This window comes from Artibeus jamaicensis, unplaced genomic scaffold (assembly GCF_021234435.1).
Source record: "Artibeus jamaicensis isolate MK-2021 breed Jamaican fruit bat unplaced genomic scaffold, CSHL_Jam_final contig_467, whole genome shotgun sequence".
Classification (NCBI taxonomy): domain Eukaryota; kingdom Metazoa; phylum Chordata; class Mammalia; order Chiroptera; family Phyllostomidae; genus Artibeus; species Artibeus jamaicensis.
In genome coordinates, this window is record NW_026521845.1 from 3988798 (window position 1) to 4016337 (window position 27540).

Below are 27540 nucleotides of genomic sequence, written 5' to 3' on the forward strand. Positions count from 1 at the left end.
CTTTAAGGTAAAAAGTTACAAGTCTAGGAAGTAACGTGTATGTTAAAGCTTTTGTTTCAGAAACCAGATAAGGCCCATCCTGGCTCCTGGGAAAATAGCTGACTTCCTGGGGAACTGCTAAAGATGACTGCCTGAGGACAACTGGGGGCATCTGGGCCTTTGTGTTCCAGGGAGAGACAGAGGACCACCACCCCTGGGAACAGCTAACTGCCCAGGACAGGAATGTTGCAGCTCCTTTCACCTAATCCTCCACGAATCTCAAAGCCCTCATTGTACCTTATTTACTTTATTATAAAAAGTCTGGCCTGAAAAGAGAGGGCAAGAGGGTCTGTTAGGGTATGAACCCTCCATCTTCTCAGATCACCAGCCATCTGGATAAAGCGCCTGTGAAGATTCAATCGCTGTCATTGCTTATTGGGTTTGGTAGTGACAGGCAGTCTGAACACCAGTATCTTTTCTGGTTACAATCTCAACATTTTTGGAGATTATCTTTCAAATTTAACATTTAAAAGTAGATATACTTTTTAATCTAAAGGAGAATTTAAAAAGTTTTCAAAGAATCAATTTTTCACCAATTCAGTAAACCATTATACCATTAGTCTTTTATTTTTCATTGCAGACATCAGCATTTCACAGAAAAAAATAAAGAACCCCATAATGTTAAATTCCCATTAATTACATTTTCTCCGGATTCTTTTCAGTGTACATAAATATAAACAGTAAATATAATAACTTATGTTCTAACACTTTGAGTTTCATTTAAACATCTTCTATATAATTTTACATATATAAATATTATTTCATGGTTACATAACAGTTTTTGATAGCAATAGCAATATACAAAATGTTACTTATACATTTGCCAATTATTGGTCTTTTAAAAAAAACTTGAATGAATGGAATTACTAGAAATATCTTTATACAAGTAGTTTTTTTCTTTTATCTTCCTGGATATATGCTTCTCAAAGTGAGTTAGACCTATCAAAACATAGATTGGTTATAGAGCTCTTATAATTTTCTAAATAGTCCTTTAAAAAACACTACTAATATAACAATGCTACTGGAATGAGGAAACATGTAGTTGAAAATTTTTTGCTATTAGCATGAATTAGGTCAAAGTTGTTTCGACTTGCATTTTTAATATTAGGGACTCTGGATATCATTCTAAGAATTTAGTTTTATTTGTATTTTCTCATTTGTACCTAACCCTTTAATAAATTTGCCTAGTAGAAAGTAGAAAATTTTATGGATTTGCACCTCCTTTTTGAAAAATACTAAGCATTTAACCCATATATAATGTAAGTAGTTTTTCTAAATCCATTTGTCTTCTTTTTAATATTTCTATTTTTAATTTTTCTCTTAGTTAACCTCACCTACATAATGATTTTCATTGCCATAATGTTTCCTTTGTATCCTTATTGGGATGAGAACTGTAGTGTTTAATTCTAACTCGACACTTAATGTTTTAATTAATCTGGAATGAATTGTTATTATACAATTTGAGTCTAATTTCTTTTTTCATACTGACATCCAGCTAGTCTTTCCACTGGCAGTTATTATGTATTTATTTCTTTCCAGTTGCCTTATTAGTCTTAGACCTTCTACTTAGTACATTTAGAAAGTTTGCTTAATAGCACATTTTAAGAATTTGAGGTATGACTCCCATTTTCCCCCCTAAGTTAAAAAGACATATCTTTCTTTGTTTATTTTTTTAAATAATTTATCACAATTCTGGCAAATTATCTTCTAAAACATCTAGTTGGAATGTTAAGTGGCAGTACAGTAAATCTACCTGCTAATGTTAGCCATTCCCATTCCTTTGGACATTTCATGTACATTAATTTAACCCTCAGAATAATGCCGCAAAGTATTATTTCTATTTTATAGATGAAATAGAAGGTAGGAGTGATTCTCCCAAGATTATACAACTGGTGAGTAGTAAAGTGATGCCTCTAATTTTGGTTTTCCAACTCCCTATTTCCTTCTTTTCCATTATACTGGGATGTAGTTCCTTCAGCCTGCTTCTACATGAGCATCCCAATATTGCTGTATTGGGATGCTTAATTTATCCCAATATTGTTGTATAACGCTTTAAAAATTTTAGCTTGTCACTGAGGAAATCTAGAAATGAATTTTTTAACGATTGTATATTCCGCAACTCCCTGAGTTAGTCTTTTACTGTATGTTTATATATGAAGGTTTCACTAGTTACAAAACCATGCTATAGAAAATATTTGTGCTGCTTTCTTCCCTCATCTTTCCCACTTTGTGAATGCTCATTAAGATTTTATCACAAGCTCCTTCAACCATATATAAATAAAAGTGGTGTCAAGGTGGTTTAATTTCTGATTGAGAAATATTTTCTATATATTTGACTAATAGGAATGTTAGTTCTTGGTTTTAAGAAGTTATTTATCACACTATGAGAAACTAATAAAATCCTTACCAGAGATAATTAAGTCAAAGATGAATGATGTGATTCAGATTTTTAATGTGTATTTTGAATTTTTTACTATTTTGCTCAGTTGAGCATTGGCTTTATAATCCTGAGTTGTAGAAAACAATTACAGGTATACCTCAGAGCTATTGTGGGCTCAGTTACACAATAAAGTGAATATTCCAATGAAGTCAAATTACGTGCATGTTTTGGTTTCTTGGTGCATACAAAAGTTACATTTATGCTATACTGCAGTCCATTAACTGTACACATTATGTCTAAAAACATTTAATTGCTAAAAAAATGCAAGTCCTCCTCTTTTTGCTGATGGAGGGTCTTACTTTCAATTTGTGAAAAAGTAAGATCTACAAAGTGCCTAAAGCAAAGTGCAGTAAAATGAGGTTCGCCTGCACTGTGTTTGTTGTGTATTATTTGACTGTCTCTTCCATTTTGCATTTGTTCAGAATCAGACCTTTTTCAAAATGTTTGACTTCTAGCATTAAGGCCATATTACTTCAAAATGCAAATATGAGTGTATCATCTTTAATGATACATAAATATATTATTTATTCCTTGAGCATTTGAAAAAATACAGTAATAAGCCCATTAGGGTAAGATTCTAAAATTATACTAGGTTACAATATCCCCTAACTTTTAAGGCTTTTTATTGGTTATAACTTTTCTCATTTGATTTGCTTTGCACTCAAGTAGTTTTTTAAACTACCTTCATTTTGGACTAGTTTAACATATATTTTTTTTGTTTCTACTACGTCTAGCTCTAGCATTTTTTGCAACTTCTCCCCTCATGGCTTCTTCTCTCAATTCTTATGAATAATATCCACACTGATTTTTTTTCAGTGGATCTGGGTTACCTTCACCTACATTTTATTTATCATCTTAAATTCTTTTTCATTTTAATGACTTTTAGGTTTATTTCAGACATTTTGGCTGAACTGAAACTTTAGGATCCACCGAATAAAACCACTTTGTTATATTAAAAATATATATAAATATTAATACCAAATTATGGCTTCTCTGCTTCCAATAAGGTGTAAATTACTGAAGTCTTATTTCATTTTCCTCACATACAGAAGAGCAGCAGGACTATTCAGAGCATATTTTTGGCTTCGTACAACTAAATTTTTTATGCCACCGTGTTCAGGTCAAAAGATACATGAAGAAGCATTATTTTGTTAAAAACTTAGCCAAATTCTGTTTCAATAAATACTCAGCTCTAAGCTACATTTTTAATTAGAGAGGAAGGGGGAGAAAGAAACACCCATCAGTTGCCTCTTACATGCACCCTTACCCAGGATGGAACCTTCAGCCTTTTTGGGGTGCAGATGCTCCAACTGACCCACACCGGCCAGGGCTTCCTGGATCTTCACCTTTCTCTGCTTCGATTAAAGCTGAGAGACCAATTTCTGCCAGCCTTTCTTCACCAGCAACACTAGACTGATGTCATGGGCATTTTTCCCCCCCTCGGCACCGCACTCCTCTGACACTTAATGTTGGGCGGAAGACTGAGATCAAGAAAGCCTGGATTCCGATGTCAGCTCTTCCCCTCGCCAGACTCTGAGCAAATTGTGAATTAAGTCTTTATTTTGTCTTTGAAAATGTATTCAGTAACTTCTGCCTCTCAGGGTTGAGAAACCTTAATGAGAGAGCAGGATAAGTGTCCAGGTCACTGTGAAAGCTCACATGCAGAACAAAAACTGGCACCGCAGGGCCCTCTCCCTAGAGGACCACCATTCTCCAACTGAGGGACGCAAAAGGGACTAACAGGGAAGGATGTTTACCTCCTGCGACAGCTCCACAGGATTTTACTGCTGCAGGAACATCAGCTTTCCAACTTCCGGCGGTTCTGGATAAATTATGTATTTCTCCCCTCTGCATAGATAACAGCCAAGAGGCAGAAACAATTATGGGGTGGTTACTCACTGTGTGTGGGATGGGGCACATCGGAAAGGACGTAGTATGTCCTTCTTAGATTCACTCCTCTCAGTTGTAGTTGGTGGTGCTCACTACAGATGCAGAGTCAACAAGGAGGCATGCTTGCCCTCACTGAGAAAGCTCGGAGTCAGCTGCAGATCGAAACCGGACTGCCCTGGTTTCTCCTTAGGAATTTCTGAACAGTCATTCTGAAGTGTCTTTTTCCTGGGGAAAGTTATATTTTCTTTTGGCCTGAGTTACTCTTTGAATATTCTTCTCTTTTAGTTGCCAGAGCAGGGTTCTGCAGAAATTTTCTGAAGTATTAAACCAGGACTAATCTCATGCCCTAGACTGTCTTGGGACCGAACCTCCCATGGGTGAGCTCTTCAACAAGGGACCTCTGGGGACTTTTTTGGATGTAGAAGATTGTGGTGGCAATGTTGCCTCATGGGGTGCAAGGGTCAAGTAGGGGAAAATTCAATAGTAAGACATATAAACATCAGACCTTCACAAATACAGGATCGTGCAAAGCTAATCTTTTAATTAGACAAATGTATTTTATATTGGCATTTGCATTAGTTGCTATTGCTACTGTGTACATACGTTTATATTATATACAAGAGACCCACATGATCCACTGCATGTGGGTTTCATTCACAGGTGGCAGCAACAGTAATAGCTGCAAAGTAAAATACTCCTCAGACATTGTCATTGTAGACAATAACACCTGAAGCTCATTAGCATATATAATACCACCTTCCTTTAAGCACAGTTGCTAATATGGAACCCTCACATAAATACCCAATACTAAAATAAAGCTAACTCTGTTTAGGATTCTGGATCATGGAGTACACGCTGAAACGAACAGTGCAATAACCAATAAGTCAGTTACTGAAAGGTTAATAAAGACACCCAATGGCTGAAATGTCTCAAAGAGAATTAAAGTCTACATCTGCCTACATTCATCGTATAACCACTTCTGATTTCTCATATAAGAAACTGTCCTTTAATGAGAATACCCTGATGCTAGGATGAAGGTCCAAAGTAGCATTTCCAGTTCCCTTCTTCTAATTTTGAAGACTTTCTGTGTTTTTGCTTCCTTCAGAGAGCTCCAGTTTGGCCATTAATACACTATTGGTTCCAGAAGCCTCTGGTTGCTTATCATCACTATCGTAAACAATGTCTTCTGGATTTGGAGGTGGGGGGCAGAATTCTTTACCCGGAAAGATCTCCCGGAAAAGGGTTTCGGCTTGCTTGACCGCATGCTCACTTCCCAGTCCCCAGTCAGGCCCAGAGCAGACATAAACATTGCAAGGTAAGCCATTATATGAGCCCCTGCTGATTCCTGAGGAGTCTCTCATATTAAAATAAAGGGCCCACAAGAGCCTTGGCTTTGTAAGCTCTTCCTTGTCTATTTCTGTTTCAACCCATGGGGTGAACAACTTCTTCGCCACTGGCTCCAGGTCTTCTCTTGCTGTTTTAGAAGATGAACAGGTCAGATGTACCAGATAGGTGTCTTTCATGCATGTCATAGTTGAAGAACACAATTCAGTGACCTGCACGGCACACGTCCCTGGTTCTACTGGAGGCACCATCAAAATGGAAATCTGCTGATCTGACTCTGTCTTCAGTACGGATCGATCTGTAATGAGCACTGCCCTGGAGATCTGCTTATACTGCACGCTCAAGCATGTGTCCTCAGAGAGGTAGCTATCCTCCACAATGAAATGCTGAGCATTTATTCTTTGGCCAAAGTGATCAATAATTGCTTTGCATCTTCCGGATTCTTTGTCGACCACAAGGCACTGTACTTGATGGCGAAGACAATAGATTCCACCAAAAACCGCACACATTCTGCAGAAACACTGGGGAATTTCTCCTTGGCCGTACAAGGGAAACAAAAACGGAGTGTTGCCAAACCGTCCAAGACACCGAAGGAAGTTTTTTGTTGCTTTAAGGCCATCTATTGTGGTGCAGGACGACTCTGTCATCGCGATTGAGTGTAGTATAAAATGTTGGAGGTTGGGGGTGAGTTTTTTCGTAGTTAAGTACTCTGCAAATGAGCACTGTACGAAATCCTGGTATTCATCAGGATGCTGTTCATAGTCTAAACAAAATGTAAGAAACTTCATTAGCATCCTCTTTTCTACCATAGTGAGTTCTTTGCTATTGAAGACATCTGCTCTGGAGCAAGGCACCTGTTCTACTTTTCCTTCTCGAAAAGCAAGAATCCTAGTGACATTTTTAAATTCAGCGTAACGACTAACATTTGACTTGATTAAAAGATCAATCAGCAATCCTTGCGAATACAGCAACTTTGATACCAAGTCAATATTAAACCTCCTGCCTTCTTTAACGATTTGAGAGTAAGTAATCCTGTTTCTCTTTGGCCGATCAGCATTGCTTTCTACTATGGGATTGTTTTCATCTTTATCTCTGTCTGGAACTGTGTGTACACAGGTGTTACCTCCATGGAATTTTTTCTCTTTCGCCTGAGTTTCCTTTGTATCAGTTACTTCTAGTAAGATGTCCCCATCGTTGTCTGGAGTGTCTTTGGCAGGCCTTTTGCAGCTGGTAACGGATGAGTGTGTTTCTGCAGTCAGGCGTGCAGAATCCAAAGGCTTAGTGAGGGTACTAGATGCTCCAAAGGAAGGACTTCCCTGCGAATCATTAATCTCTTCAGTGTTGTCACCCACGTCCTCAGCGGCATAACAAAACACTTCTGTGTGCTGAATGGTTTCATCCCTCCTACGAAGGCAGATGGCTCCTTCCGTTTCCCGGATCAGGTCTTGCCACGCAGCGGTGCTCCCGTCCCTGATGTCACTGCTTTGCCGACACTCTTTCAACCAGGAGAGCAATCCAGAAAAGGTGAAACTAGCCCAGTTTCCTCCATAGTAACTTCTCGCATCAAGATGTAGGACCCTCTGACCACTTCTTGAACAGGCGGCTGCAAGGATGGATTCAGGCAAACCTGTCCCTATAACAACCACATCAAACTCTGTAGGGAGACTGTCCGCCATCCTGGAAGGGAGAGTGTCTGGTGACCACTGCCAGGGAGGGGACTGTGTATGAATCCAGGCTGAGGGCTCAGATGAGGTGTGAATACGCTGCAATAAAATCTCTCCTTGTGATGTTCAGATCACCCCAGAAGTACCGAGCTTGCAGGTCTAGCTGTGCTGGTACCCTTCTTTAGTGTTTTTTTTTTATTTTTTACATGCCAGTAGCATAAAAACTTGATAAAGTACATCTAATCACATCTGAGACTAATAAAATGGATGGGTGGTTTTCATTTCTGCATTTCACCTTAGCAGTAAATGTCAAAATGCATCACGTATGCATTTGTGACTGGAACTTTTCTGTGAAAGAAAATTCAAGAATACAATTGTAAACAACATCAGGAGAAAAGTAATTTCATGCAACAGTAACTACAAAAGCCTCGACTAAAGCAAGTCATTAAGTGCTTTTCCACATAGTTTCTAACTTTTTGGAAATGACAATAGAGATATATTCCCCCAAATCGGGCAATTCGGTAATGGAGAATGGATATAATAATGTCCCAGAATAACAAAGAACTAACATAATTTTGTAACTCTTGACTTTAAGAAAACTGGTATTCGAATAAAACTATACACAACTGTGAGCTTAGGCTGTAAGAGCGTGTGGCTCCTGGGTGTTGATGGCAACAAACTACGCAGCATGTGCACGTTGCCGTGACCAGGAATATCACCAGAAATAAAGTACGCAGAACATGCACGTTGCCACAACTAGGAATATCTCCGGGCCCAAACCAGTCTGTGGGTCATTGTAGGGGAGCTGGACAGAAGCTGTCCACTCCCTGCCATCCTTAGGATCTCACGGTAGAAACATGAGACTATCTCAACGGCATTAACCAGATTGTTACAAAACCATTGATTCAGTAAAACAGCTGGCATTTTACGATATTTAAGTGCATAAAAGAATAGGCCCACTGAAGGGAAAATGTATTTAGAACTAATCTATATACAATATGAATGTACATATGCACGTGTTTTTTAGGTGTAAGTTAAAAAACCCTGGGTTCATATGCTAAAACATCTTAACATAAATAACACCTACTTCTAACATGGGAATGGGGTGGCCTGTGTTTTTCCAGACTCTGGCTCTGTGACCCAGCAGCTCTGTCTCATGAGATAAAGGTCTAAATATCTTCTGCCTAGATCAACTTGTTGTTTGGTATTCTTGTTTTTGAAGGGGCAAAGGCTCTCCTGTTAACTTCGGGCATAACAGCGGTTATATTCCACGTGTAGAACACGTGTGTGGTGCTGGGGGTGGGAGATGGGCAACCAAAGGGGTGAAAAACTCGCTCACCTAGAAGTTTTCAGGTTAAAGAACGACATATACTAGGGGAGTCTGTTATCATTCATCATTGCCCAGCAAGAGTGAGAGCTCTTTCAGCTCTGATTTTTCCCAGTATTACACCTACTAAAATCTATACCTGTGCAATCCGGGTCTGCCTGGACTAATGTGACTAGTTACCTTGGATATCTGTAAAACAAGCCATTCAATCGGAACTGAAATCAACTAGCTCACAGAACTGACCAGCTTCAGAGACATGACTATCTTAACAGTCCTGTCGAGTCAAAGCCTCTGCCTCAAGAATATCAGGAAATCCACTTCTTCCCAGCATTCCCTGAGAAACAAGGAATTGAGCACAGAACAAGGTGGCTGCCTGACCCTCTTGAGCAGGTATCTGTGTGTCTCAATTACTGAGAATGCCTTCTTCCAGTAGAGGGCGCACAAGAAGACAAAACCCATCAGGGTCTATGAAGAAGTATAAGCACAATAGGTGCTTATCCTTGAATAAGACATAGCTGAGGATGGGAGTAAGACACGAGGATATGAGACATAAATGCTAAAACCAGGCAACTTCCAACCCACAACTGTCAAAGGAGTCCTCAAAAATACACAGCAAGTAGGACAAGACCACCTTAAAGATGATTTAGCTCTGTTATCCCGGAATAGAGATGGTATGAAGGCTGAAGAGATGGCAAAGTCCACATAACGGCTTGGCCATGGGGTCAAAGGAGGACTCACTCTCATGCCCTCAGGCTGGTGGTCTTTCCAAATGATAGGGCAGCCTCTCTGGAAGTCTCAGAAGCAAGTGGCCACCTTCAGCATTTTTGATGACCCCCGCTTCATTGCTCCGTGATTGGTTAGTTCTTGCTCAGAGCAGACAAAGGGAAACTCACCCTGCCTTTCCCCATCCTTAACTCTCATCTAGAAGCACAACCCTTAGTACTGACTCCAGGCAAAGAAATTCTTAATCTCTGCTAACAGTGTTTTAAGCTCCATCTTAACCCTGCTGTTGATTTATTTCCCGGCACTTAAATTAATCCCTTAATTTAACCCAGAGTCTTCACATCTAATTCACAAAGAGTGAGAGTCACTGTTGAAAACACTAATTAAATGTCCACAGAAATCAAGCAGTCATTGGGAAAAATGACATGTGGTGAACATTTCTAGCAGCCTTGGAATGGCTGTCCCTTCTGACGGGGACGGGGTCCAAGCAGGGATGACACAGAGTGAAAAGGGACAGCAGAAACAAGGAGACACTGCAGGGAGGATGAGGAAGTGACTGAATGCTGCAACTAACAAAGAAGTCAATCAGCCCTTGTTTCTACTCCCAGCGCAGAGTTGGGCTAGAAATAGAATTTCCTAGCACAGAAAAAGCACTGCTTGTAAACAAGAAATTTTGTGTCTGGGACCAAATACTTATTGCTCATCCTAGGAAGTGTCACTGATGACACTTTAGGCTTCAGCTTAAGTCACCCTTGCTAAAGCTTAGCCATTAGATGGTAATGGAAAAAATATATAATAAAGATTAAATGAAAAAACAAAAAATAAAAAACAAACTTTGCCTTGCCTAACAAATTTCCTGATAGGTATTTTAAATGAATATAAAGAGAGTAATGTACACAACCATCTATACTACCACCTACATACACTTACAGACCCTCCCAAGTTCCAACTCTGTACAGGTGAAATTCTCAGATTAATGCTGACTGGGGAGAAAAGATAGTATTAGAATAATAGAATCACTGAAGAAATCAAATAGATAGAATCATGATTTCTATGACTGTTTCCTTTGAAATATCAAAAAATGAAACATAACAAACACAATATTTCAGTTTGTCAAAGGAAGAGATTGGTGAATAAGAAAATTTTGATAACACTACAAAGATTTTGTTCTCCAAAAAACCCTGCCAACTTCACCCAGCCTTTCAGAAAAGCCAGCTTTGGTGGTGGGACTCCAAGAGCCTGGTGTACTCCAGGGAGGCGAGGCTGGGTGGATGCAAGGGACACCGTTAGGGATGAAGACACTGAACATGAAGTTGATTCAGATGTTCAAGAGTTTCCTCCTGTCTGTCTCACTGAATGCAACCAAACTCCTGGGCAGAGAACTTAGAGAAGCTGGTAGCAGGGCGATTGGAGAAGGAAATCAGAATGTTTAGTACCACTGAACCTATGGCCATAAAACAAATCTTCATAAATGTATAACAGTAGTGTGTTCTAATTATAATGGGATTAAATTACAAATCAATAACAAATAGGTGGACAGCCTCCTAACTCTTGAAAATGAAAAAACATGCTTCCTGATGGGTCAGAGAAGAAATCTCAAGGGAAAATGGAACTATTTTGAATTGAACAACAATTAAAATGACATTGCTCACTTAGAAGAGAACAATCAAATAGCAATCTCAGCTTCCATTTTAAGAAATGAGAAAATGATAGCACCAATTCTACACAAACTTTCTAGAAAACTGAAAAGGAATGAACATTTGCATGTTATTCCAGCATTACCCTGATGACAAAGCCAGAAAAGAACATTAAAAGAAAATTAAGGCCAATATCCCTCATGAATGTAGAAGCAAAAATTCTTAACCAAGTTTCTGCAAATAGATTCCAACAACATATAGAAAGAAAAATACACCATAACTAAGTAGAGTTTATCCCCCAAATTCAAGATCTGTTTAATATTCAAAGCTAAATGTAATTCAGCATGAGATCATCTCAAAAGATACAGGAAATGCTTTTGACAAAATCTCTTTATAAAACTCTCAGCCAGCTAGGAAGAGAAGGGAACTCCTCAACCTGATAATGGACATCTATGGAAACCTATATATAAGCCAAAACAATCTTGAAAAAGAACGAAGAGGACTCACACTTCCTGATATCAAAACTTACTACAAAACTACAGTAAATAAAACAGTGTGGTACTTTCATAAGGATGGCTGTATAGATCAAAAGAAGAGAATACAAAATCCAGAAATAAACACTCATATGTCTCATCAATTGATTTCTGACAAGGGTGCCCAAAGCATTCAAGGATGAAATGATAGTCTTTTCAGCAAATGATGCTGGGAAAACTGGATATCTGTATACAAAAGAATGACATTGGCCCCTTACTGTCCAGCATATATAAAAATTAATTCAAAATGGATCAAACCTATGTTACAAACAGTGGATCTGTCTTTATCAAAGTGTACCAATATTTTCCTGGAGTAAAAAACTTCTATAAAATTACTAGGGCAAAGAATTTATGATATTTTTAATTGAGCTAAACAATTACCTTCAAAAGAAAAAAAATAAAAAAAAATCTCACATTGTATTAAATTGTATTCTTACTAACAGAACTCTAGAGAACTTCTATTTTCCCTCATCTCTTTACAATTTTCCCAGCCTGACAGATAAAATGTGGCATCTGAAAAAAAAATCTATCTCACTACTATTCTAACTTTCATTTTCTCAATCCCCCTGAGCTTTTTTCATATTTATTAGCTGCTGGTATTTCTTATTCTCTGAATAACCCATCATATAATTTGCTCAGCTTCCCACAGGACTGCTTTGCATTATTTGTCGGTCTATAGAGACTGTGCATGTGCACCAGACATTAGGGGTCTGTTATGCATGTATTAGGAATACTCACCCCAATCTGTCCTTTGTCTTTTAATTTTTAACTGTCCCTCATCTTGCAGAAGTTTTTGCTCCTAGGAACTCAAATCTGTCATATGTATTCCTTTTAAAAAATTATTGTGAGTTTTTTTCAATGTTTAGAACTTTATATATTAAATTTTTAATCCATCTTGTGTTTATTTTTGTGTTCTGTGTGAGAACAGTTCTGTGGGGCGAGAGAGAACTTGGAAAATTACATTATTCCAAGTGAGCTAAAATGCCCAAAAGCCACATTTTTAATTCTGTCTTTCCTCCAACTAATTTGAAGCATCGTCTGTATAACATATCAAATCCTCATTTATGCATGGATGTGGCCCACAAGACTCCTGCCAAAAATCATACCATTTTGGTTGCTATAGATTTGTAATGTATTTTGCTGTGTGATAATGCAAGTATTTTCTCCTCATTCTTTAACATTTTTCTTAACTATTCTTGTTATTTTTCAATTTTACCAATAAACTTAAGAATGAATTTCCATGAAAAAAAAAAACCCTGCCAAGATAAAACAGTAATAAAGTATCAATGGAATTTAGGATTTTTTAAAAAAGAAACCATAATACTTGAGAAGTACATATTTCTATTTCAAATCATACACATGAAAACCTAGAGCGCACACAAAAAGATCACTTCTTTCTCAAGCTTAGAAAATCACATTTTCAATGATATGCTGGGTGGAACACCCTTCAAAATGTCAAGTCCCAGTAAGACTTAAATCTACTCTAAGGATGAAATGTATTGTTGAAATATATCTTCAATTAACAATCAAGTTTGACTTTAATGAAACGGACTGGCTGCACAGGTAAATTTTTGTTCATTTGGGTTGGGATTCTCTGCGCCTTTTTAAATCTCACCTTAGATTTTGGTGTGTTGGAACCTATGAGGAGAAAAATATAGTAAAAACAGCTTACAGGGCACATGCCTATTTGCATCCTAAGGATATGAATGAAAGATCTCACTTCCTAGGGAGCAGTCGAATTGTTTACAACTGCTAGTGAACAAAATTTTTTTTAAATTACACACTGCTGCTATGAGGTTTCTATCCTCTCATTTTCAGAAACAAATAGAATATGAATTAAACCTCATGACACTCTCCAACTTCCACCAGTTCATCACTTTTGTTTTTGAATACCTGATTCTATCCCTCATTTCTTTCCTCAAATCATAGGAGGAGGTGAAAACCGAAATGGGATGAGCTGGACAGCGGCTGGACAGAGCTGTGGTGGAGCTGGAGCTGATGATGGGTTGGGGTGTCGGGTTGGCATGCATGGAGATGAGCACCACAAAGTCGAGGTCTGCGTGGGGCAGGAAGAGGTGAAGGAAGGAAGGAACACCAAGCAGCCTGGGGGCCTGGGGCGCGTCCAGGGCAGAGCGCGGGCGGGTAGGGCGAGTAGGAACGATGAGGCCGAGCGCCGATGGGGCGAGAGTGGGCGAGGGTGCGTGGCAGGAGGATGCACAGATCGGATAGCAATGCAGGGACGGGTAAGTTTGCAGAGGAGAGGCGGGTGCTTTCTCCTCCGAACCCAACTCACCGAAGAGGCTGCTGGTAAACCCGTCCCACGTGCAGCCCGCGCTGTCCCGGACCCAGCCGTTCCTCAGGCAGGACACGAAGTTAAAGGTGACCCCGAAGACGGACAGCAGCAGATCACTGAGGCTGATGTTGACCAGGAAGAGGTAGGTGGGAGTGCGGAGCCGCTGGAACTTGTAGTAGAGGACGAGCACCAGCAGGTTATTGCCGATGCCCAACAGAGCGATGGAGCCAAGCAGCAGTGCCAGGCGCTCGTAGGTGCTCGTGGTGAACAGCGGCGCGGGGCTCTGCGTCCCCGCCGGCCCCGGCCCCTCCGCGCCCGCCGCTCCGCCGCCCTCCCAGAAACCGTGGCCGCCACTGCGGTTACCCGAGTACATGGCCCGGCGACGGCAGGCTCGGCGGGTGGAGGCGCTCAGCTTTCTGCGTTGCCCGGGATGGGACGAGGAACCCACCGCCTACTCGGGCAGTGTATCCGCAGGACCAGCTCTTCCGCCCGGTGTGCCCCGTAGCCACGCCCCCTCCTCCTGCCGTCACCCAACACACTGGTAGCCACGCCCCCTGCGTACCCTCGTAGCCACACCTCTTCCCCGGAGGTCGAGTTCTCGCTGGAATTGCGTCCTCCTGAACCCATTGTCAGGACCTGGTTTCCACGCTCTCCCTGTTGCTCGCGTCCTCAGGTCCCCTCCACCCCCTACCCCAGTGTGCTCCCGGGAGCATAAAGCACCAGGGAGACAAATCAACCGCGATGGCATCTCACACGCTGTCTCCCCTCACCCCTCTTGCAAGGCCCAAGTCCATTCACTCTCGCATTCACTCTCATTCCCTCGTTCGTAAATGTCCCCTGGCGCGTGCGCCCACTCTGAGCTAGGAGAAGGCTAGATGAAGGACTCCATCGTCGGCTTCTCCCTTTTCCAGGCAGCCGGCCCACAATACCGCTCCCGCGTGACGCGTCCTGGAAGCCCCGAGGCCGGAGCCCAAGCCGCTGGCCTTGTTCTTCGGCCCTCCGGCCCCGAAGCGGCGGTAGAGACATCCTGTTAGTGAGCGCACTGCCGCAGCCCACCCAGGCGGCGACTGCCAGACGGTGGCCTCCAAGCTTCATCCTAAATCTAGCAGCTGCGGAGAGGCAGGTGCTATATTTAGAGCAGCACGAATTTTCCACTTGGCCTTTCCCCATTAGCGGTGAGGATATAGTCCGAGTCAAATATAGATCGTGAACGTGAGCACAGAGCAAGGGCAGCTCCCGAGTCTCTGCGTGGTCGTCCCGAACAAGGACGCACAGGAGGACTGCACTACTGAGCCAGACCTGCAGGCTGTCCTGGGCATTGGTGACTAGCATGGTGTGGAAAGGCAAAAGGAAGTGCCTTCCAGGAGGGGTTTACCCCTCCCAGCTGTGTTTAAAAGACTAGTAAAGGATGATTAGCTTCCATGAACTGTCATTCCAAATTCCCATAGATAGAAACTAATCTTTTAGGAAGTCAGCTGTTCACCCGGGTGCCCCGAGCAAGAAGTGAGGACCAGTGCGCTCTGCTCCCAAAACCTTCATTTTAATCTTTCCAGCCTGGATTTGTCATCTGTGAGACTATCTAACACACCCACCTCTTTAAAAATCTCATTTGATTTTATATTTTAGATTTATGCAACCTTTTAACAGGTCCGCTGTGTTTTCAACATTGTGTCAAGTCCACAGTAAGTTCTCAATAAATATTAATTAATAAGTCATTAATTTAGTTGAATGAATAAATAAAGAAGGAGCTGCTATATTTTTTCCTAAAATATTCACTCATTCATTCATTCGTTCATTCACCATTTTTTGGTGCTGAGTTCCTGCCCTCCTAAAGCTTAAATTCCGGTGCTGCTGGGAGAGCACATGAAGTTGTCATTTTGTGCAGGGTGGTCCGCAATAACCTCACAGTAGACACAGGGTACCTGTTACTGGGGTGGGAGAACCCTGCACGTGTTCGAGGAAAAACAAGGAGGCCAATGCGGCTGGAGTGGCGTGAGAATTAAGAAATGAGGCCAGAGAGGTGGGTGACTAGTGATTGGCCAGATCATATGGGGCCTTGGCCATTTTAACAAAAGGACTTTGGCTTTTTCTCTAGAGTAAAAGCCCAGGACAACCACCATGTGACAGTAATAGCAACAGTGAAGCAAAAGAGGAAAAAGATATTTTTGGCAAGTATGTAAGAATTTTGATATCATCGTTTTTACAATACTGTTAAGGATAGTTATTGTACTAGAGAGAGATAAACAACGTTACCACAAATATCAGTTATCTTGTCAATAATGATATATGTTTTTATATATTTTCAGAATTACATAATGATAGGATGACGGCAAATACTACAACCTAAAAAGCAAGTACAATACGGGCATAAGGACAGACATACAGACCAGTGGAACTGAATAGAGTCATTATAGAAGCCTTCACATATATGGGCAGTTGATTTTCTTTATTTTTTATATTTTTTAATCCTCACCCAATGACAGCCTTTATTGATTTTAGGGAGAGAGGAAGGGAAAGATGATGGGGACACCGGCCTGCAGTGTACGCGTCATTATGGACGGAATGAGACATTCACACAGACTGCTGAGCCTGGTGGAGGAAAAGGGCACAGCATGGCTTTTGCTCTCAAGGGGAGCAAAAGCCTCGGCTCTTGTATTCACCGGCCTTTGCTGGGTTTCTGGGCACATTACATGATGATCCTTATTTACTATGCACAGGTTGTTTTAGGTGGTTACCTTTTACAGAAAACAAAAGAGCCAGTGGCACTAATCACATCACAGAAGAGGGGTATTTGCAAAAAAAGGGCAACAGTGGTTGAACTGGTTGGTTACACTGGTCCTAGGAAGGTTTAGCATGGATTTTAGGAAGTTACTTTGCAATAAATGTTTGCCCCGGCGGGGGGGGGAGGGCAGCTGGGCCCAAACTATGCAGAATGGTCTCCTACAGAAAGAGAGAGAGGAGAGAGAGGGAGGCTGATGCCAGAAACATCAATTGGTTGCCTCCCACACCTGCCCCAACTGGGGATCAAACCCACAAAAAAGCACAGGTGTGCGCCCCACCCAGGCCTCCAACCTTTTGGTGTACGGACAACACTTAACCAACTGAGCCATACCAGCCAAGGCTCAGCTGGTTTTCAGTAGGGTGCCAAGACTATTCCATGGGGAAGAGACAATCTTTTCAACAAACAGTGCCAGGAAAACTGTATACCCACATGTAAAACAATGAAGTTGGACCCTAATCTTACATCACATTTAAAAACTAACCCCAAAAGATCAAAAAGCTAAACTTAAACACTAGAATTATGAAACTCTCAGAAAAAAACAGAGGAGAAAAAATCTTCATGACATTGGATTTGGCAATGATTTCTTGGATATGACACCAAAGACACAGGCTCTAAAAGAAAAAATAAACTGGACTTTCTTAAAATTAGAACTTTCGTGCATCAAAAAATACTCTCAGGAGAATGAAAAGACAACCCATAACGTGGGAGAAAATTTTTGAAAATCATGCATCTGGTAAAGGATTCATATCCAAACTATATCAAGAACTTCCACAACTCATCAACACAAACAATCCAATTCAAAAATGGGCAAAGGATCTAAGTAAACATTTTTATAAAAAGGTACAAATGGCTAATAGGCACATGAAAAGATGGTCAATATTATTTGTCATTAGGGAAATGCAAATCAAAACTAAAATCAAATACTACTTCATAACTACTAGGATGGCTGTTATCAAAAATTTTAAAAATAAAAACAAAAACAGAAAATAACAAGGGTTGATGAAGATGTGGATAAATTAGAACCCTGGCATACTGCTGGTAGGGATATAAAATGTTTCCACTACAGAAAACAGCTTAGCAGTTGCTCAAAAAGTTAAGAATAAAATTTTCATATGATCCAGCAATTCTGCTGCTAGGTATATACCAAAAGAAATTCAAAGCTGGGACTCAAATAAATATTTGCTGGTCAATGTTCATAACAACATTATCCACAATGGCCAAAAGATGGGAAAAATCCAAATATCCATCAAAAGATCAATGGATAAATAAAATGTGACATATACATACCATGGAATATTATTCAGTTACAGAAAGAATGAAATTCTAGTACATGCTACAACAGGGATAAACCTTGAAAACATTATGCTACATGAAATAAGCCAGACACACAAGAAAAAATAGTGTAAAATACCACTTAAATAAGGGTACCTAAAATAGGCAAACTCATGGAGACAGAAAGTAAAATAATAGTTACCAAGAACTGGGGGGAGGAAGGGATGGGGCCTTAGTGGTTATTGGGTACAGAGCTTTCAGGTTTGAGAGGGTGCAGAAGATCTGAAAATAAATAGCAGTGATAACTATATACTGTCATGAATAAACTTAATGCCACTGAATTGTACACTTAAAGTGGTATATAATGGTAAATTGTACATTATGTCTATTTTTACTATAAAAAAAGTGCATGCATTTGTCTTTCTTTGACTTATTTCACTTAGCACAATACCCTGTGCATTCGTCTATGGGGTCACAGATGGTAAAATGCCATATGATTTAGCTTAGATGTGAAATCTAAAGAACAAAATAAACACACAAAATTGAAACAGACTCACAGACACAGAGAACAGACTCGTGGTTGCCAGAGGGGACTGGCGGGGGGGGGGAGGGCTGGGTGAAAGAGGCGAAGGCATTGAGAAGTAAAGATTGGTAGCTACAGATTAGTCATGGGGATGCAGAGCACAGCACAGGAAACAAAGTCAGTAATATTACAATATGTGTGGTGCCAGGTGGGTACTGGAAATATTGGGGGATCACTTTGTAAAGTATAGGATTGTCTAACCGCGATGCTATAGACATAATACTAATAGAAAATTAATAATATTAAATGTAAACAGCAATTAAAAATAAAATTGGAAGTTCTTTTCACACAAAAACTGTACATGCAAACTGTGCCTGCGTGTCCCTTTTCAGAGTAGAAGAAGTAAACAGATACGATCATGTTCTGAGTAAGCTAGACTCCGTGGTCCAAGCAAAAAGTTACTTTATTCTCTCTCCCACTGCTCATTTCAAATGTCTTCTTTCTACCTGTTCTTTACTGAGTTTGGATGACATTCAATCGTCAGTCATCAAAGCCTGTCTGTTCACTTTCAGTTAATGTAACCCCTGCACTGATACCCACTGTAGAGAAATAGTGAGCTCTGGGCACGCTGGGGACAAAGAGCACTTACAGGCTTCCTGATTGGGGCGGGAGGGGGAATTAAAACAAGTTGTGTTCAAAGGCCAGGGATTGGAATAGCTTATAATCGGCAACCAAATTTGATTAAATTAGACTTCTTAGCAACACTAGAAGCAAAAAGGCAATGTAAGAATAGCTTCAAAATATTGAAAGAAAGCAATTTCCAACATAGAATTCTACATGCAACCAAATATGAGTCGAATTGCAAAAAGAGAATAAGGATGTTTTCAGACATGCAAGGTACCAACAATATGTTTTCCAGGTACTACTGGATGTGAATCATCAAATCGAGGGAACAAACTGTAGAAGAGGATGTAGACCACAGGTAGCAAACACAAGGCCCACGGGCTGAGGCCTGGAACCTTGTTTGTACCTGGCAGCAGCACTGAACTTTCATTTAACTGTTAAGGAGTAGTTACATTTATACAGTCCTAAAGTTACATTTGGCCCTTTGAAGGCAACCACGAGGCTGATGTGGCCCCTGGTGAAAATGAGTTTGACATGAGTTTGACAATGTCTGTGACCTAGACTATAGGAGAGAAGATAAGGACTTTCCCAAAATGATGGCAAAGAAAGAGAGCAGTGTGACAGCTAGGCCCTGACATACAGAAGGTATCAGTCAGGAATGCCACTCAAGGGACATGTGGACTAGCATTACCAAGATGCCTTCTGCTCTTGGATCATGTTTCTATCTTGAAAATGCCTGCATGAGCACGGCCCAGATTCCACCCAGTCCCTGGTCAGCCAGCATCCTGCCCCACTGAAGCTGCTGTCCCCTCTCTGTGACCTGTCACATCCTTCGACTGACAATCCTCATTTCACCCCAGAAAAGTTCTGCACTGACCTACTTACCCTGAGAACTGGACTTGGCTGCAGTGAACCTGGAAGCAGAAAATGCAGAGCTACCTATTCTCCTGATAATTTCTACCAGGTGGCCAGTGCCTGGGCCATGTCACAGACCTGCTGAGGATCTGACCCCAGGCCTGTGTCATGGCCTTTCCCACTGCTTTTCACACGTGGCTCTGACAGGACTCACAGAAGCTGAAGCCATCGTAACCATTCCAAATATTTTTTTCCCTAGAGCCTTTTTCTAACAGGGGGACCACTAACATCTTTTCCTTACACAGCTATGCATGTTTGCTTCTGAATTCTTACATCAATCATCCACCACAATCATTTATATGTAAGAAGTAATTGACAAAATTAAAAATATTTGAGAAAGATAGAAAGAAAAGAAAAAAGAGTTCTATTTGAAAAGGACATCAGAATCATGGCTACAGCTTTATGAAATGGTGATTGATATTTAAATAATGTGCATAGTGCTATTGAAACTGCATATAGTTACGAAAGTATGTGACCTCGGCCTAGAAGGTGGTCTTTGAAAAAGCAATAGTTTTGTAAGAAAGGTAGGAATATTGCTGATTACACTGGTGATTCTTTAAATTGGTGGTTTTATAATTTTTGCAGTTAGGAAAATAGTACAGATGTATCCTGTTGCTCTATAAATAGCCATAATAGCTGTGAATCGTGCCAGCATGTGCTTTTAAGATGTCCACAAAAGCTGGTGCCGTAGCATGCATCTGTACCTGCTGTCCCTTCATGCCCTCCTGCCACTCTCTTTAATCCACTGTACCACCGAGATGGCTTTTCTTAAGGTCACCATCTGCCACATTCCAATGCTTAATTTTCAGCCCTCATCTGATGTAGCTCATCAGTGCTATTTGGCACAGTTCACCACTCCTTTGTATGTTAATGCTTAGCTGTAAATATTTCAATATGTAGCTCTAAAATAGAATATCAGATATGCAGCAATATAATATAAATGACAATGATCACATCTACAATGATAAATAGTGATTTCTCAATATCAGCAAATATCTTGTTGGGGTTCCAATTGTCTCATAAGTGTGATTATTTTTCATTGTGGTTGAGCAAGGCTCTAAATAAAGTCCACCCATGATTGGTCAGTGTGTCTTTAAAGCTTATTTAAATCTGTATGTCCCTGCTCCTTCTTTTTTCTTCCTATGCAATTTTTTTATTGAATAAACAGAATGGCCCCCAAGTACACCCTTTCTTTTCAAAACACATCTCTTTTCGTGGTTTGTGAGCTACAACTTTCTCTTGGCTCCTCCTACCTCACTAGCCACGCCCCTTAGTCTCTGTCCCTGGCATTTCCAGAGCATCCTGACCTGAACACTGGCAGGTTCCGGGTTCAGTCCTCAGCTTTCTTTCTTCTTCACCTACACGGATCCCATGTGATCTCGTCCAGTCCAATGGCTTTAAATATCATCCAAATGGTGATGATTCTCCAGCACTCTTTACCATCTGGTTGTTTGCCATCTACAATTGCTTATCTAATAGACATCTCCAACTTAACATCTTCCAGATTGGACTCTTAATTGTCCCTCCACCCAAATCTGCTCCTCCCACCAACTTTCACCCCCAAAGTAAATGAATGACACTTTAACTGTTTTATGAGGCCACAATCATGATTCTCCTTAAGCCTTCTCTGTTCTCACACTCCCTTCTATTCCTGATCAGCAAATCTCATCACCTTCACACGAGCTGACCACCAAGCCCTACTTCCATGACTAGGATCTGAATTACTATCATCTCTTAGTTGGATTATTGAAACTGCCACCTCATTGGTTTCCCTGATTCTACCCCTCCTCCCTGTTAGTTTCTCCTACTCAAAAATGTGCCATCTTCTTCAGGGTAAAAGTCAAAGTCCTCACAACTCCTCTAAGGTTTTCCAGGACCTGGCCCCAGCCCCTGACCTCCTACCTTCCTACCTTTCCCCATCCACATCACCTCATCGGCCAGCCTCTCTGCTGTTTCTCGGCTGTATGACACACATGTTGATTTAAGGAATTTATGTTTTCTGTTCCCTGAAACATCCTTCCACCATTTACACACAGGGCTTATTATCTCCCTTTCCTCTGGTTTGGTCTAAAGGTCTATTAAATGATGCCTTCTCTAAACTCCCTAACCCTTTTACTCTTATTTATCTTCCAACACGCACCGTTACTCTTTGTCTTCATAGTTTGTTTGTCTATTAGACCACTTTACCATTTTAACTGAAAGCCAATGTCCTATAGGAGTAAGAGGCAGTTTTATTCTCTATGGCCTCTGAAAATATCTTCATTTGTGATCAAAATGACAGATGCTGAAATAGGTGTTCATCGTTAGAAGTTCCTGCTTTGGTATCCAGCACAGCTGCAAGAAGGAATGTGAATGTTACTCTCCACAGAATCCTGAGAAAGAAGGCAAAAGGTTTGAGAGGAGACATGGAAAGAAGAAAGCCATGTCCAGTTTCCTTTCTTGGTCTTTTTTACCCGTTCTTCTTCCCTCTCTGGCAGTGTACTCACACACACAACATACACAAACACAATCTGTGGGAAGAGCAACCTCAGCCTCCTCCTAAAAAGAGGAGGATGTTACAGAGGCATTATGATGCAATGGGTGCCATGTGAAGGACACTGGTAACATTATGAGGTCAGAATTGCACTGAAATATTCACCCACATTATATGCACTGAACCTTAGTCAGCAGCCTTGCTGCACCTCATACCCCTACCCACAGAATGGGATTTGAAGATCAGCGGGATGAGACCTAGGCTGACGACTGAGACAGCAGGAAGGCAGTGTGGCAACCTGGAGGGTTTCCAAGTTGACAAATTTGCATTATTTTTTCCTGGGCAGAAATAAACATTCCCTGCATCCCAATGGATATCAGGGAGGAAAAGAGTCTGGATGCTGTGATTCAGACGAAAAATTTCAAGATATCCCTATATGAGTTTGAAAAACTGGTTGAACATGTAGCAGCCCAGAAAAGAGATGAAAGAGCAGGCTTGTTTGTCCCAAAGGAAGGTAAGAGCAGTGATGAAGGGCAGTCTGGTTGGGTCTGCTCATTAGAATGGGGAGATGTTTTAAGCCATCAGAGAGAAGTGACATAGCTTAAAAGCAAAGACACTTAATAGGGAGCCCGAGTCCTCATTCTAACTCAAAATAGCTAAGTGGTCTTGGGGGAATTGTGTTTTTTTTTCCACTTGTCTGAACTTTAATTGTCTCAAGTGTAAAATCAGGGGTTGGATTAAAGGACATCTACGGGTTCTTCTGCAGCACATGTCATTTCATGGCTCACTGGTTGGTCTGGGACTCTGTAGTCCATGAGGGCCACCCTGCCATCTCCTTCCCAACCAGCAGCCCTGTTTTCATTGGCCTCTGCCTGAACACTCTGGTCTCCCATCACATATGGTGATTGCTTTTTGCTTCTCAGGTCTCAGTTTCATCTTTTCCCCATGCTTTTAGGGAGAGCTTCCCTGAGGCCCATCCCGTGCACCAACACTATCTAATGCACTCTACCAGTCCATTTCACAGATTCCTCTTGGTTTCCTTCCTGCCACTTATCATACTGCACATAATGAGTTTCACTTTGTTACTAGGGTATGATATATGTACAGTGAAGCCCCTAAAATGCACTAATTGGACGTATATAGCTCAATAAATTTGGACCTTGGTAAATAAACCTGTAGCTATCTACCAGATTGAAACAAAGAACATCTCTACCATCCCAGAAAGCTTCCTCATGTGCTTTTCAACTTAACACAGAGAGCCAGTCATCTAATATCTATTGCTAGTGGTCTTCCTGTCACAATCTGCAGATATTTATTTGGTGGTTCCCATTCATTTTGTTTCTCCCACTAGAACGTGAATTTCTCGGAAATGAGATCTATCTAGTTCTCTTTTCCCAGTCCAATGTCTAGCTCAGTTCTGACACATTGCAAGTGCTTAACACATTTTTGCATCTAATGCCTTCTTGTCCTTGACTAGGTAGCCATATATCAGTGAATCATCAAGTTAGGCAAAATCTATATTCCAAAAATGGCATGTTTGTGGGTTTTGTGTGTGTTTGTGCACTACAAAGTTGGGAGAAGGAGAAGGTGGGAGAAGGTACAGAAAATAAGTAGCATAGACAGTAGATAGAAAATAGATGGGGGGAGGGTAAGAATAGTAGGGGAAATATAGAATCTAAAGAACTTGAGACATGTATTCATGAAGTAAAGGGGGGGAATGGTGGGGGAGGGGTGTGCAGGGTGAAGGGGAATGGAGGGGGGGAAATAGAATAAATGTGATGGCATAATCAATAAAAAAATGGTAAAAAAAAGAACCAATCAAGGATCACTCTTTGCTCACTCAAGATGAACTCTAGCAGAGACTCCTGATGGGTAAAACTTTTAACAATTAGAAAGAAGTAACTCACCTTTTCATCTTTGTATTCCTGAACAAAAATCCTGAAACAGTTGTGCAACAAAAGCTAAAGAGGAGGTACTAAACTCCAAAGTAAACTATTTTCTTCTGACTTTAGTCAAGTCCCTCATTATATTTCCAATGGGGGAAAATCTCTAAAATGCAGAAAAGTCTGGCTTTTGTAAGTTAAAATGATATAAGCTAGCAAATAGAAAAGACAGCTGGCTCCGGTCAGTGTGGCTCAGTTGGTTGGAGCATCATCCTACAGACCAAGAGGTTTTAGATTCTACCCCAGCTGATGCATACACAGGCAGCAACCAATCAATGTTTCTCTCTCGCATTAATGTTTCTCTCTCCCTAAAATCAATAAGCATATTTTCAAAATTCTTTTTGTAAAAAAAGAATGAAAAGACAGCTGTCAAATACAATATAGTTCTTGGGATTTTATGACAATGTTTTTGCACTTTGTTACAATGCAGATATGATTGATTATGAGAAGTTCTATGGAGCCGTGCAAGATCTCTTTGGTTCAGAAGTGAAGAATCAGGATGTGAAATACTTTTACAGGAAACTTTGCCACAACCCTGATGCACCTACCGACTGGTGTGAGGTAGTCACTTTTTTTGTTTAAATGAAATGCATGCATGTTTTTCTTTGTTTAGAATAAACAATTAAAACGAAGTGTTACTCCTACAGGGGGACATGAACAATGTGGGGGAATGTTTAAATGCCCACACCCTCCAGAGGTGTCCACTGCCCATCACTGAAAGTGGGTAAACCAGAAGGATGTTTAACTGTATTATTAACAAGTAACTCCTAATACTTCTAGACCAAGTTACCAACTGAAAGAACTCTATAGGCTATTAACCACAACCAAGGTCTTAGTGGTCTTCTTTACATACTAAATGAACTATTCCTTTTCAATAATATCAATGTATACCAATTCCAGTGTATCCAAATTCTCAGTATAAGAAAAGGGTGATGATCGACCACCTCTTCCATTTTCTGAGTAATGTTCTCACTGGAACAGTATTGACATAACTCCAGTGTTCTTGGAAGAACATGTAGAAGAAGCATGTTTGGTTGTTAAAGTGGATGATGGAAGTGGAGAGAAAATGCCTTGTCTCCTTGTCATTTAAAAAGGCTAAATAGCACTGAGTTGAATGAAGATAAAATGTCGAGGAATTATAGGCCACTATTACTTATGACTATGAATGCTTAAGTTTTGAATGAAATGTTAACGAGTTGAACCCAGCAGTGCATTACAAAGTCATTTCTGGAATACCACATTTATGCACCAAAAATCATGAATTCTGGTTGCCAAGCTAACTTTCTTTTGTTCTTTCCTTTCCTTCTTCCTTTCATGACATGATCCGGTTAAATTTCATGGGTCCCTATAAATCATATGCAAGTTTAATAGAAAACCTTGGGCTGGCTGTCTGACACATCGTATGTATTTGAAGACTACCTTGATGTTTGAAAAGAATAGTGCAGAAAGGTCCCTCTTTTATTTTTCTATCACTTTCCTCACAAACTATCTGTGCCAAGGCTCCTAAGAGGCATTTCTATTTCCAGTTGGGTGACCTAACCTTTCTGGGCTTCAGATCCATCATCAGTAAAATGGAAACACATTACTGGAAGACTAGCTTTTTTAGTGTGATTTAACTGCACTTTTTATCAGCCAATAGTAATCTCATCAGGTAATGAGAACTAGGTTGACTCTTTTAAAGTCAGGCACAAACCTGATTCCGAGTATAAATCTCTTTATTGTAGCAATGCCACAAGAAGGTGCACTTTCTTTCTTTAGATTTTAGGTACAAATGCACTTGGGAAAATTGATATTTATAGAATAAGGCAACCTGAGAACTCAACTAAAACATCCCCAAGACCTGCCCCTTTTATTTATAATGAGAAAAATTAGATGTAAAGAGATTCAAAGAAATGTGACTGTCTCAAATTTATGAAGCTAGTTAGTGGATAGTTCTGGTACAGATACAATATACTGTGGCTACAAATCCATGTTAACCTAGTTTCCAGTGGGAAGCTCATGAAAACACTCATATTAATTAAAAAACACTCACATTAATTGTATGCCTGTTTGGCATACAACAAACACCATGTGGGGTGCCTATGACTGTGGGTCCCCAAAAGTGAATTTCAAGTGAATTAGCACAACTCTAAAACTATATTTGCTCCAGGGTTAAAAACAAGTTGCATAAGGTTCTGGTTCCCTTCTACCAGCTTTTCATTTTCTTGTAGTGTTCTACATTGAACATGCGTTCCTTACGCAATCCCCAAAATAAGTGTACTAAAAAAGTGAACCACTTAATAGTCATAAAATTTGACTATTAATAGTTAAATCATTAACAGTCATAAAATGCTCCAAGCATGTCACAAGTACAATTACTAGACTGAAATTTTAACTGGTGAAAGAGAAATTTGAGACCCTTGAGGCTATAAAGCATCATAGGAAATGTTTAAAAACATATTTGTTTGAAACATTTTCTTCCAGTGTAAAACTTTAGTTGTCTTTTAGGAAGGAGTATATCCAGTATAATATCCCTTAAATTTTTCCTCAAGACATTTGAGCAAGTTGATGTTTTTAGTGTCCTTTGGAAGTTATTTCTGGTAAGCACTGTAACTTTGTGTTATTGCAAGTAGAAGTAGCAATTTATTATTTTCATCAGAGCAGATGCCCCACAGGACGGCCCCCGCTTACAAGGAGATGTGACTATAAAATGCACACATGACAGATAGCACGGCTGATGGGTTGCCTGGACCGGCAGCAGAGGTGCCCAGTAGGCAGTTTACTCCTGAGCTCCATTTCCGGTATTGTCCCTACAAAACTGGGAATTATATTCGCTCAAAGGCTGAGGTCGATTGAGTTCCAACCTGGCACTTGGTGCAACCTAAGTACTTCTTAATCTTCCTAATTATTAAATAATCTAATCGTGCACTTCCTCATTCAATTCTTACACCAGAGCATATAGTTCTGGTTATTATTGAGTATCCTTACCTTACAGATGGGGAGAACTCAGACACAGAGAAATGAAGAGTCATGCCTGAGGTCATGTGACTTGCAGGCCCAAGTTAAAAGCTCCCAACATGCCCTGGCTGGTGTAGCTCAATGGATTGAGCATGGGCCCGTGAAGCAAAGGGTCACCAGT

At 40.5% G+C, this 27540-nt stretch overlaps 3 protein-coding genes across 3 annotated transcripts in view; 1 reads left to right on the forward strand and 2 right to left on the reverse strand.

The window, feature by feature from the left end:
* OPN3 (opsin 3) overlaps nucleotides 1-15119 on the reverse strand; it is a 35679-nt gene extending 20560 nt beyond the window's left edge. Inside the window, exon 1 of the mRNA XM_053667287.1 lies at nucleotides 13891-15119. Within this exon, the coding sequence (XP_053523262.1) occupies nucleotides 13891-14263 (373 nt within the window). The 5' untranslated portion in view covers nucleotides 14264-15119. The remainder of the gene's footprint in view (nucleotides 1-13890) is intronic.
* CHML (CHM like Rab escort protein) lies at nucleotides 603-7700 on the reverse strand. The gene has a single exon (XM_037152588.2). The coding sequence runs from the start codon at nucleotides 7387-7389 to the stop codon at nucleotides 5437-5439; it is 1953 nt and encodes a 650-aa protein (XP_037008483.2). The 5' UTR covers nucleotides 7390-7700; the 3' UTR covers nucleotides 603-5436.
* Nucleotides 15120-22848: 7729 nt separating the features above from the next.
* WDR64 (WD repeat domain 64) overlaps nucleotides 22849-27540 on the forward strand; it is a 67303-nt gene continuing 62611 nt past the window's right edge. Inside the window, exons 1-2 of the mRNA XM_037152595.2 lie at nucleotides 22849-22993; nucleotides 24853-24983. Coding sequence (XP_037008490.2) covers nucleotides 22849-22993; nucleotides 24853-24983 — 276 coding nt within the window. The remainder of the gene's footprint in view (nucleotides 22994-24852; nucleotides 24984-27540) is intronic.

Excerpts from the sequence above, each read along its gene's own strand:
- CHML (XM_037152588.2), bottom strand. The coding sequence starts at position 7,389 with ATGGCGGACAGTCTCCCTACAGAGTTTGATGTGGTTGTTATAGGGACA.